At 34.7% G+C, this 12,815-nt stretch overlaps 1 protein-coding gene and 1 pseudogene across 1 annotated transcript; both read right to left on the bottom strand.

The window, feature by feature from the left end:
* Nucleotides 1-979: 979 nt before the first annotated feature.
* LOC105119081 (uncharacterized) lies at nucleotides 980-4,260 on the bottom strand. Its single transcript, XM_011017181.1, has 2 exons — nucleotides 1,726-4,260; nucleotides 980-1,581 (listed from the first exon to the last, which is right to left on the bottom strand). The coding sequence occupies exons 1-2, from the start codon at nucleotides 3,778-3,780 to the stop codon at nucleotides 1,156-1,158; spliced, it is 2,481 nt and encodes an 826-aa protein (XP_011015483.1). The 5' UTR covers nucleotides 3,781-4,260; the 3' UTR covers nucleotides 980-1,155.
* A 1,817-nt stretch (nucleotides 4,261-6,077) lies between these two features.
* LOC105119080 (guanylate kinase 3, chloroplastic-like) lies at nucleotides 6,078-9,065 on the bottom strand (annotated as a pseudogene).
* Between the last annotated feature and the right edge of the window lie 3,750 nt (nucleotides 9,066-12,815).

Here is a 12,815-nt window from a genome sequence, read left to right as displayed (position 1 = left end):
CATGCGTGATTATCCTGACTGTGCTAGAGTCTGTCATGGTGAAAGGAAGAGATGTTTTTTTCACGATGGAGAGAGAGATCTAGTAGGTGAGGTTGCGTGTGGCTCTAATAAGGAAGGAGAAGGAGCAAAAAGAGATGAATAAGGAGCAACAAGAGAGCAATGAGGGGAGGGAGAAACATCGGGGAAAGGTAGCCTTGTATGTAGTACATACAAGATCTATTGATGCGTGTATGTAGTACATGTACATTTGTTGATCACCTATATAGTACATACACGTTTTAATAGATCTCACATGTATTACATGCGTGATTATTTTGATTATGTTAAAGTTTGTCATAGTGAAAGGGTGAGAGAGGGTTTTTTCACGGCGGAGAGAGAGATCTAGTGGGTGAGGTTATAGGTGGCTCTAGAGAAGAGGGACAGAGAAAGCGAGGGGAAATGAGTGATCGTGTATACAGTATATGCAAGATTTATTAAAACGTGTATATAGTATATGCATATATAATGATCATCTATATTGTACATGCATATATTAATAGATCGTGCATGTATTATATGTATGATTAGTCTAACTATGCTAAAGTCTGTTACGGTGAAAGGGAGAGAGGGTTTTTTCACGGTGGATGGAGAGATTTAGTAGGTGAGGTTGCAGGTGGCTCTAAGGTATGGGGGGAAGAAGGAGAAAAAAAGAGAGGAATAAGGAGCAATAAGAAAGGAATAAAGGGAGGGAGGAGGGGGCGAAGGTAATCATGCATAAAATATATGCAAGATCTATTAATATGTATATGTAGTATGTACACATACAATGATCATTAATATAATACACTCACGTATTAGTAGGTCTTTTATATATTACATGCGTGATTACCGATTGTGCCAGATTAGAAAATGTTTTCTCGAGTATTTAACTTTTTGTCACTGTGTTAACGTGGGAAAAAACTCAAAGTAAGTGACCATAACTCAAGATAATACAAGATTATTCTACAAACTGCAGCATGATCCCACATAGAATCTTGTCGGTAAAGATCATTAACTTGATTCTTTATTTGCAAAACATATACAAATGCATAAATATGTAGAGAAAAAAGAATCTCCTATAACTAGGCGCATTCATATTCACACGACAACTTGTTTGGAACTTTCTGCTGCACAATTTTACCTGTCTTCCAGCAACTGCAATGCAGTTTCAACTAGTGAGTGAATAGTTGTGCTGTGGCGACTCAGCCCAGAAGTGCCAGAGAATATGTTGAAGCTTTCAACCTCAGCCGTGGATTCTAAAACCCCCTCCAATTCCTTCTCCAACCCCAGGTCCTTGAAAGTAAGTACATTAGCCGAGTTGTTCCGCATCATCCAAATCGCCAACTCTATGGAAAACCTTCTCATTCTTGGAACCTTGACTGGTGTATTTTCGTACTTTCTGAGAATCTGGAGTATTTTGTTGGCTAGTTCAGCCTCTTTTATACCAGTTCTTTCAAACATGATGTTGGATTCTTGAGGAGTCATGAATTTAAAAGCTTCGGCCGCGAGTCCTACCATTACTTCTTGTAGTTTGTTCTCTTCAGACATAACTGCCTCCAGCACCTGCAACACGAGGGGAAAGAATTGAAAACTAAGTTTCTGTTCAGAAGTACTTACAGTTTAGATCAGACTACAAAACGAAATCCTGTTTCCCATGCCTTTTCTATACATAGAAACATAATTTAAATAGAACTAGAAAGCACTTACCGTGGGTACAGCGGCTGCTACGCCCTTCAACTGGTCGAAGCAATCTACTCCGCTATAGGTGCACAAGTTCCGTAGAATTCTTGCAGCATTTACCCTGAGCAATGGGACCTCCAGTGCACTAACTAGCCTTTCCAGTACTTTTAATTTCAACATGCGAAGACAATTCCTTCTGCTTTCCAAGGCTAGCATTGCTAGAGCATCTCCTGCAGCTATTCTTGCATGATTCTGATTTTCAGGAATTCCTTGGCTGAAGAAAATGTTGAATAACTCCTTAAGAACTCCACCCGTGCCCCCAATCCTCTCCTTTGCATCCTCTTCTAGTGCAAGACTGGTTAATATCTCTATGCTGAGTTTTTGAAGCATTGGGTGTTTTTCGCCATGCCGTAGAATATCTCTAATATTGCTGATGGTGAAAACTATCTCTGAGATTTCTCTTCGAAGATTATTACCTGTTGTGCCTGTTGTGCTTGCCAGCATCTTCACCAGTTGCAGAGAACGTTTCACTGTCAAAATCTGAGATGATGTTACATTTTCATCTTTCAGCAACCTCTCTTCTACGTGTGTGAAATCAATGATTTTCGGTAGGAGGCCCCTCGTATTTCCTATCTTCCCACAGTTATCATGGTCACGAGCGAGCTTCTTCAGGATAAGAAGTCCTAAATGATTAAATGTCCAGAATCCATAATGTGCATGATCACAGATGATTGTCTTTTCACCAATTTCATCGGCTGTGGTGCTGCAACTTCTATTGGTTTGTAGCAGAGATGAAATTGACTTCAATGCGCCAGGTATTCCAGCAACCCGTAGGGAGTTTTGCTTCTTGCCGGCTAGTTTTGATAGTATCTCTGCAGCTGACCTCCTGATCTCTTCTTCCTGCGGGTCTTTCCAGTTCAATACCTCCACTAATCGGTCTATCATTGATATATTTGTCCCAATGTTTTTGAGAGTTTCATCAGAAAACTGAGGATTCATCACAAATTGACGAAGAATTCTAGCTCCAATGAGCTGTTCATCAGGGGAATTGGAAGCCAATAGATCCATAGCAAAAGTAACCATGTTCATTTTTAGGCCATCAAAGATACTGCCCTCAAGACACCTAGAGTAGGCATCGTAGAAGAACCTTCTGATCGAAACCATGCCTGAAAGCCCCAAATCACACTCTTTGCTCACCTCTTCCAGCAGTTTACAGTAGCTTGCCTTCCACTCCCAGTAAGCTCTCTCCATCAGAAACAACAGAGCTTCTGCCAAAGCCAAAGAATAGAAAATATTCAGTGCGGATTGTCGGTTCCTCTTGTCATTATCCCCTTTCTCAACCTCACCATAGTTATGTTTGATGAGTTTCATCAATGATAAAACCACACAGGCTGATGCAGATGCAAGCTGGAGCCAATAGAGAAGCTTGCTGACATTTCTTGAAAGAAAAAACCATTGAGCATATGGTAGAATAGGAACATCTGAACTTGTCCATGTCCGAGTTAGCTTCCTCTGGACTCCCCAGTTCCCAGAGATTTCTGCATCAGGATTTTTCCTTATTTCTCTGGTATGCAGACTATGCTTTTGAACCCGTGTTATTGGCCTAAAAAGTGCTTTCACAGTTTCAACAATGAAGTGGGAGCTGGATCTCAATGCCCGGAAACTGTTAATCCCGGCATCAGTAACTGACCAGGTGGCTTGGTGTTGCCATTCAAGCTCATGGCTCCTGCTGTATATTCGAGTCCCTTCAATCAACAGAATAATGGTGATAAACCAGAAATCTGTTTTATCCAAAGTAATCGCAAACCCTCCGAGAAGAACAACTGTTGCCCAGATGAACCCGAGGGTTCCCAGGCAAGTAGCTGCCTTCTCAAAAATGGCAAGGCGAAGAGCAAAGAGTGTGAGTTTCTTCTCCGGTGCAGGTAATGTTGGAGAAACAGAATTTCCAGTGCTACTGTCTCTCTTTCCTATATCACTCTGAGGCTCAAAAATGGTTGCAGAGCCATAGGTTTCGCCAAGCCTGCGAAGCTCGTCAACCGGAAAACGAATGCTGCCATCTTCTTCCGATACGCCACGATTCATACTCACCGGATGAGACCAACCTTCAGTTGTGCAGAACTTGCCTTTGGAAATGCTAGAGTGGCTTGATTCTTGGACTACGGTGTTTGTGCAAGAAAAAAGAAGAGAAACTATGCTTATAAAACGAAGAGAAAAACTAGCTTAGGGAGCACGTTTAATTTGTGAAAATGTAGAGAAACGTTAAAAGTTGCTCTCTGTTTATGCAGTTTTTCCTGGGAAGTTTTGCTCAGCTATAAAACTTTGCCGGCAAGGGTTGTCCACTCTACTATCCCTCTCTGGTCATGTGATGACTTATTAAAGTCGGTTGTCCCTCACCAATAAGTCTCCTCATGGGCCATCTAAACCAGCCGAAAGCTTCTTTTTCTCGCAAGCAAGACTAGAAAGTTAACAAACCCTTTATAAAGGGTATAATTGCAGCTGGAGAAGTTGCTTGCACTTTTCCATGTCCTTTGCTCTTACAATTACGGTTCAATCTGTTTTTTTTTTCCTTGTTCCAAGTAGCCTTTGATTATCCTGTTTTTGTTCTTCATGGGAACAAGTAGGAATAATTGCCAACTCCAGATTCCGGAGATGATTCCTTTTTGAATGATTAAGATGATAGTGATGTACACTCCACCTTTTTATTTATGGCTTTATTATTATTATTATTATTATTATTATTATTATCATTATTAACGGAACCAACCCATAATTCACAATGATTCAATGAGGATAAATGGGGCTTTTTTCATCAAGTTGTTGTACCTGTTTCCTTTAAGAGGAAGGGACACGGGTTAATTTCTTCTTCTTCTTTTTTGACTCATTCCATTTCTGGATTCTTAAATTCGATGACTTAGTCAAGGTCTTTACAAGTGTGAATTTAGCAATTTGGCTGGTTATCTATGGCTTGCAGAAATAGATATACAGAAGGACTCTTCTCTTGTGTCAAGGCAAAGGCTCCTTTCAATGGGATAGGACCCGAAATCCTACTTATCCCTTGAACTACACGAATAGCTCGGCTTTGATGTAGACCTTGCTTTTGTCAGACCATAATTAATAAGGCATAAGCTAGGTTGGTTTGTAAATTGTAATGAACCGGATTGACAACGTCTCCCTCACCATTCAGGAGCTTTGGCTTCCACTTGACGATGGTGCAAGATGGTCACTTTGCTGTTGCGCGTGGTCGTCATGACTATGGATACTTGACGGGGGAAACCAGTTCAAATCTTTGCCAGAATAGAAAACGGAAGATTGGGACAAGCAAAGTCACAGGTAGGCCTGCGCAAAACAAAATTTTCAATAGATAAATAAACAGAGAGAGAGAGAGAGAACCAACAATAGTAGAGTGACTACCAATCGCTATTTCTTTCAACATCCATCTTCCAATTCTTTCGTATTTTCCAATGGAATCTTCTTCGAAGAAATAGAGATTGATCCTTCAAACATCAAAATGCTTCTGCGAAGGAACAAGTCAGATTCAACTTAGCTGTGAGCTCCATCATCAGCTCACTGGGAATTCCAGCAATGGTCAATAAATCATTGCAACTACTTGAAATTTGTAGACGACATGCTGAATAGAAATGCTATCAAATTTAAGGGATTGAAATGGACACAACACTCCAGAAACAAGCAACTACAATAATCCAACACCTTAAACAATCTTTATCCCCACTTGGATTGATCATGGTAAAACTCAATTTCTACAAAACAAGGGGGGGGGGGGGCGATGTAGAAATGGTTAAAATACGATTGTCCTCTTTCTATGTTCTCCTCTCCCATTATTGCTCTAGCCAACCACGCCTAAACTACAAACTAAGATGGGCTCTTTGAAACTACCACTAGGTTGCTTCTCACACATGGCAAACTTTGAAACTTCGATTCTGAATACTTGTCCATGTGCAAGATATCTACTGACTGCTAATTACCAGAGCCAATTTTCTAAAGTAACCCAGTCACCATTTTTCTGGTACTTTTGTTGTCCTGGAAAAAAAACTATAGTACGAGTGGATGAAAATACAAATCTTTGACAAGAAAGAAACTTCTTGCATGCATTTCCCATGATAAACCACCTAAATGCAGGGCAACAAAGACCAGATTCGGTTCAGGCATAGAGGAAGTTAGCAAAGGCACGTAACAGAATCCAAACAGAGAATTTCTTTGGAAAATGGATCTTTTCTTCCAAATTTATGAAAGAAATTCAGAAACAATGTCTGACTTTCTGGTAGGTTAGTTACATCTTGGCTATGCAATTCTGTCTCTCTTTTAACAAAAAGCAATAAAAACTTGAGAAGTACTAACACATTGTCTGAATGAAATAAGAGTTTGTCAAAGAACACAAGGTTTCTCCATGTCATTTCTTCTCATTGTGTAAAGTTTGTGGTACAAAGAAAGCCAATTATCAGTTAGATGACCCCTTCACTAAACTTTATCAGAATAACAGGTTGATCGAATTTCACTAGAATCATTACAGTTAAAAACATTTCACTGGCCAGTTGATCAATCCGCCACCTGCACAACCAATGACCTAACTTCTGGTATGCAACATTCAATGAGTTATAAGAATAGAGCATACCAAAAAAAAAAAAAACAACCCTTCTCAGATATAAGATGGCATGGCATTCCAGAAGTAAATGGCATCAATGAATTTGTGTTTGCCTATTCCAAATATTTGAGAGGAGAATGTCTTGTTGCAGGAAGCTTTTTGTATTATCTAAGAACAGTTAAACTGATTACAATGCTCCATTCTATACATAAACATTAACACTGCCCTCAACTGACTTGCAAGTTTTGAGACATTGGGACCTGGATACACAAGTACACATATATAAGACTGGGGAAAAAGCATTACAGTTGCAATAAGAAGAATATATCTGAAATATGAGGGGAGAAACACATTAGAACAGCTTGGTTTGAACATTGACATCGATTTACCAAAAAAAATGAATGAATATAGGACGAGGGATCGTGAAGCATTATAATCTCTTATTTCTTTAGGACGCCAATTCAATTTTAATGGTGCATCTATTACACTACAATACACTTAGCCATCCATCTGCAATCAGCATCCCATTGCTGACCTTTAGCCATCCATCTGCCCGTTGCTGACCTCTGCTTAGTTTAGTTTGTACGAGTAAATAAACAAGTTGGTATGGGACACCAAATCAAGTCAACTATGTTCATGTTAATTCCAAAGCTTGGTTAGATTCATGTGGAAAATCTATTAGTGTTTTACTGGATAGAGAAGCAGAATGCATCAAAACCATAAATTGAATAATTGAACTCCATCCAATCCTAACATTCTAGCATACATTCAGATCATCACATCATATAACTCACAATGATAACTTTCAAATCCACACATTCTTTGAATTTTTGTTTTAACTTATGTTATGCAACATTTTAATCTGTTATGTGAGAAGTCATAAGGAAAAAATAACTTCACAGAATTAAAATAATGCCTCTAAAAATATGGCAAAAATGACAGGTGCTTGCCTATTCCAAATGTACAAGGAGAGGTGATTGATATCTTATTGCAGGAAGTTCTTTCTGGTTATATAAAAGCACTAAAAATGAATGTTATTGTCCATGAAATAAAGGATGTGACCCCCCTTAACCAAACCAAAGCAAAATGCTTAGAAAGGCTTGCTGTTGTAAGACATAGGGAGTCAAAGACTCAGGTGAGCAGTTATAAGACATCAGGATAGTCATTACAGTTGCAATAAGAATGAAACTACAGATAACGGAGAGAGAAATAAATAAAGCTGCCAGATTCAGACATCAACCTATGTACACATGGAGATATTACAAAAATTTGACTATAGAACAAGAATTTGCAAAACATTGTAATCTCTTCTAAACTGTAATCCAAATACACTCCTCTCTCTAGAACAATCAACTCAACTATTATGGAGCATTTATGCAAAACAATGCAGTTGTTATATTACACTGCTTCTTTTCCAATACAATAGACTCATCCATCCATCACCTATCTGCATACTCACTGCTGACCTCCACTAGTTTGGGAACAAGGCTTTCTTGAGTTCGTGTCTATAATGAACAATTTAGTGTAGTTCCTAAGACAAGTCAATTAAAGTTGTGTTCACTCCTACGCCTGGTTAGATGCACAGTGGACCTCTGTCAGTGTTTTATCGCATACCAAAGTAGAAAAGCAACAAGATTATTAACTGAACATAACGAACTTTATCCAGTGCTGTACTTCTAACCTACGTTCAGATTCTCACGCCTTAGAATCCATAATTACAACCTTCAAATGCAATCATATCATTTAATTCCACAAAAATAAAAACTTAGAAAAGCATAACCACTGAAAGCACTGTCCATACCTCAAAAACAATACTTTGCGCCTCAACTAAATCACAGTTCTCCTTTGCTGGACCCTGGCCTTCTCTGCATCAACGATTGATTCCACCAGCTTAACAGCATTATCCAACTTCCCTTCACCATTCACTACCACATAATCCAAGTCCCTAACATGTTTCACCTCCTCTCTCGCAGTCGCAATCCTCAAAAGCAAAGCCTCGCTAGTCTCAGTCTTCCTATCAATCAACCTCTGCACAAGTTCCAACTCACTCTCCGCCACTAAATATATAAAGACAGCAGAATTCCCCAAAATCTTCCTCAAAGTCTCAGCCCCCTGTACATCAACTCTTAAAACTATGTCATGCCCTTTTGCCATAAACTCCCTGATTTGCTTTTTTGGTATCCCTTTATAATCACCATATACAAGTGCATCCTCTAACAATTCATTTCTCTCTACCATTGATAAAAATTCTTCCTCTGACACAAAGTAATAACAACCTCACCTTCTCTCGTTGGCCTACTAGTTGCAGTCACAACAAAATGCAAACTTGCTCTAACTTGTCTCAATTTCTTGATAACAGCATCTTTACCAACCCCACTTGGACCACTTATCACAATGATTAAAGGGTTTGGAGGGGGGCATATTGGGTTAGTACTAAAAGAAGAGCCCATTGAGAACTCAAGGGCACGTAGCGTTTCAGACTTTGAGGCTTTATCAGGAGGTGGGATAGTGAATTTAGGCTTCTGGGTATCGCTCGTTTTGGTGTAATAAGCAAAGAATCTTGGTGGGGTTGAAGTGAAACGTTCATAGATAGAAGTGGGTTTGCTGTGATTTATGATAAGAGAGGTATTTTGGTGGTGAGAGATTGGAGAAAAGAGAGCTGGGTTAGAGCGAGAGAGGGAGAAATAGAGTCTGCGGAACATGAGGGGATTAGGGGTTTTGTACGTAGAGAACGGAAGGTGAAGGGGAAAGTGGAGCTTGCGTTTAGTGTGAGTATGGTTATTTTTTAAAATATTTTTTTATTTTTAAAATTATTTTATATTAATATATTAAAATAATTTAAATTAAGAATAAAAAAATATTGTTAGTTTGGAGTTTATATTACAATTATGTAATTTTCTGTATTTTTTTTAAATACTCAACTCTAGTTATATTCTCATATCACCATTGTTAAATATGACAATATAACTAGAGTTGAGTATTTTTTTAAAAAAAATATAATATATATATCTGTGTGTGTGGGGGGGGGGGGATTGGGTTTCAAGCTACTGGTTGGTGTTGGGGGGGGGGGGGGATTGGGTTTCAAGTTAAATTTAATAATATTCATATTATATTTATTATCTATCAAATAAAATATTTATTCAAAAAACTTATAAATTTTAAAAAAATCAAGTCAATAACTATTAAATTTAAATTAAATTATCATATAAAAGCATTGTAATATTTTTTTAAATTATTCGTTGATAACAATTTACCTACTAAGTTAATAAAGCAAAAACTCAATCAATGTCAAAAATTTAAAGAATTATAAATTTATTATTATAATTGATTTAATATTGAAAGCGAACTCACAAATTAAATATAACAATTTTAATACCAACTAATTGTCACAACCTTGTTTTTAAAAAATAATTGTTAAAAAGTTGGTATTTCTTCTTCTTCTTTTTTAACACAACAAAGCTTTTTTCTCTGGCCATCATCTTCATTCTTATGATCTCATCATCTTTTTTATCCTATAACTTTTATATTTGTTAATTCCATTTCCATAATTTTTTTAATCTCAACATCAACTAATAGTAAATACTAGATTATTAGCCTGTATTTCATTGGAAATAAAATTTAATTTTTTAATTTAAAAAAATATATTCAAGTATTATTAATATTTTTTTCTAATTAAAAAAAATAAATTATGTGAGAGTTGATATGATATAACTTAATTAATTTGATGAGTTTGAAAACAATCTAAATAACTAATAACAATATATTTCAATTAAAAAAAAATTCAAGATAAAATCATTTTTAAAAATATATTGAGATAACAACATATTGAATTACCTCGGGTTACATTAGATTAATATCTAAAATTCACAACCTAAATCATAAGACTATAATAACCATATATAAAGAAAATCAAAAGAAATTATGAAACTCAATTTCCAACAATTTAATATTAAAGGATGAAATTAAAAAAAATGGTTAAAAAAGGATAAAAAACAAATTGATTTAACCTACCATATCCATGATCTATACTAGTCTCATAATCTAGGTCATAAGACTAGCATAACCCAATAAAAAGTAAATCAAAACAAATTAGAAAACTTAGTTCTCAATCAACCCAATGTTAAAGAATGAAATGGAAGAAAAATCAATTAAAAAAAGACTTACAATATAACTCAAGTCAGCTTGGATTAACCCGTCAAACCCATGATCCGACTTATAAAACTAGATAATCTCATAGAAAGCATATCAAATGAACAACTCGAGTTCCGCTAGACCCGTGACTCGAGTTATAAAAATAAGATGACTCTATATAAAACAAATCAAATAAATTATAAACCATAATTTCAAGTTCAACTAATTATTAAAGAATAAAATTAGAAAAAAAAATTCAATCTAAAAAATCAACTCTAATAAACCCAAGATAACTTGTAAATCTCGTGTTTCGAGTTATGAGATCGAAATAATCTAATAAAAAATTAACTGAAATAAATCATGAAATTTAATTTTTAATCAACTCATTATTGAATGATGAAAAAAATATTAATTAAAAAAATAAAGTAATTGGTTTAGCCCACTAAACTTATAAAACAAGTTATAAGACTAGATAATCACATAGAAAACAAGTTGCAACAAATCATGAATTTTAATATTTAATGAATCAAATTTTAAAAGGAAAAAATAGATCTAAAAAGGAAAAAAAAACCATTACAATGAATAGTATTTATGTAAGGTGGTGCATAGTAAAAATATCATCTTTTTTAGTTTTTATTAATATATAAACATTTAGACATCATATCTATCAAATTATTCCTCTTACCATGAACATTGTATGATCATTTTCTTTTCATTACTATTATTTTTGTATTAGCAATTTTATTGTATTCATCTTAAATTAATCAACATTCATTTAAATTCATAATAACAAATAATTAGAGTATTGCCACCAATACTATCATAATAAAAATGTATAAACACTTAATTTTTAGGCTTTTCTTCTTCGTACTATCATAAGTGTTGCCACCATCCTTTTATATGTTTCTTCTTTATAATAATAACTAATAATCATACACACATGGACCTTTATCTTCATCGTAATATTATCAACATGTCTTCGTCTGCATCAAATGTCAATAATATATGAGGTAGCAACTAGGTGGACTAGAGTTCAAGAATATAAAATGTAAAAAATATGAGGAAAAAAACTGTAAAATATTAGAAATAGAAGCTGGTAAAAAGAAGTCGTTCTATATGTATATGATGACAGGCAATTTAACGATATTTTCATTGATTAGTATAAACCTATTAGTAATTTTACTACCTAAGAAGATGTTAATGATGTTGAGCTAATACTACATAAAATGAAGAAAATAAATAACGAATTACATAGAGTTTGAATTAAGAATTAGAATATTGGGGCTAACTTTACAAATGTTAAGTTAATGTTGGTAGCAAATTAAATGTTAAGTTAATGTTGGTAGCAAATTTAATGTGTGTAGTTTTATTGTTTCTATCTATTATATTGTTCATGTTTAACAAATAAAAATAACATCAAACAAATGTATGACACTTAAAGGTATTAGGTTCCTTTAAAATAAAAATCATTAGAAAAATAAAATATTTATCTAAAATTATCCACATAATACTACATAATTAAGTTGTTAAAAAAAAATGATTATCTAAAATCATCAAGGTAACAATACATCATTAAATTAGTAAGCAAATTAAAGTGTTTGTCTAAAATGAACATTACTAATAAAACATTATTAACACCAATCTTCATTTCACACTTAATGTAACTTGTTGGGGTTAAGAGTTGAGATGATGCTTTGACACTATTTTTTAAACTCATCTTCTACAAGTGCGTGAAAAATGATAAGTAAATATTATAAGTATAATTCAAATTTAAAGTAAAACATGTTTTTGAGTCATTTATGTTACGCCATCATTTCTACCATCTCTCACTTCTCTCAAATCTCTAGATTCCATATTTATAACAAATTGAGCACTAACTTATTTAGCACTTATTATCCTATATGTGGCTTCCATATTAACAGTATATTATATTGAACATTAACTTATTCAATACAATCCTTATGGCAAGTCCTCAAGTTATAGATAAATAATTTGCATACATTACACCTAATTCTTAAAGTTCTTTTTCTCAGGATCTCACTTTTCTTTTTTCATTATTATCCTTTTATATTATTTTTAGGTCTGCCTATACTCTTTTTAAAAAATAAAGGTTAAATAATCACCTCTCCTTCATATGAATTAAAATCAACTTTTCGTAATAAGTGGACCACCTCATTATAAGTCATAAAAGTCATAACCCTAAAGAAGTAATGATAATATTATTCTAAATTTATTATTTTATGAGGTATATAAGAAACAACGTGTTTATATAAAATCCTTATCAGTGTTCACGAACAACATGAGAAATGTTGCTTTTCTAAAATAACTAAAAATCTAATATACCCTGAAACACTTGATAACCTATCAACAATTGCAGGAAACATTC

The sequence above is a fragment of the Populus euphratica genome, unplaced genomic scaffold (genome assembly GCF_000495115.2).
Source record: "Populus euphratica unplaced genomic scaffold, PopEup_1.0 scaffold2505.1, whole genome shotgun sequence".
Taxonomy (NCBI): Eukaryota; Viridiplantae; Streptophyta; class Magnoliopsida; order Malpighiales; family Salicaceae; genus Populus; species Populus euphratica.
The sequence above is the reverse complement of the archived record's forward strand: the minus strand, read 5'-3'. Positions and strand labels throughout refer to the sequence as shown.

Bases quoted from the DNA above. Each gene is read 5' to 3' on its own strand.
- LOC105119081 (XM_011017181.1), bottom strand. From the start codon at position 3,780: ATGAATCGTGGCGTATCGGAAGAAGATGGCAGCATTCGTTTTCCGGTT. The intron at 1,582-1,725 runs GTAAGTGCTTTC...CTCGTGTTGCAG, and splicing joins TAGCAGCCGCTGTACCCACG to GTGCTGGAGGCAGTTATGTC.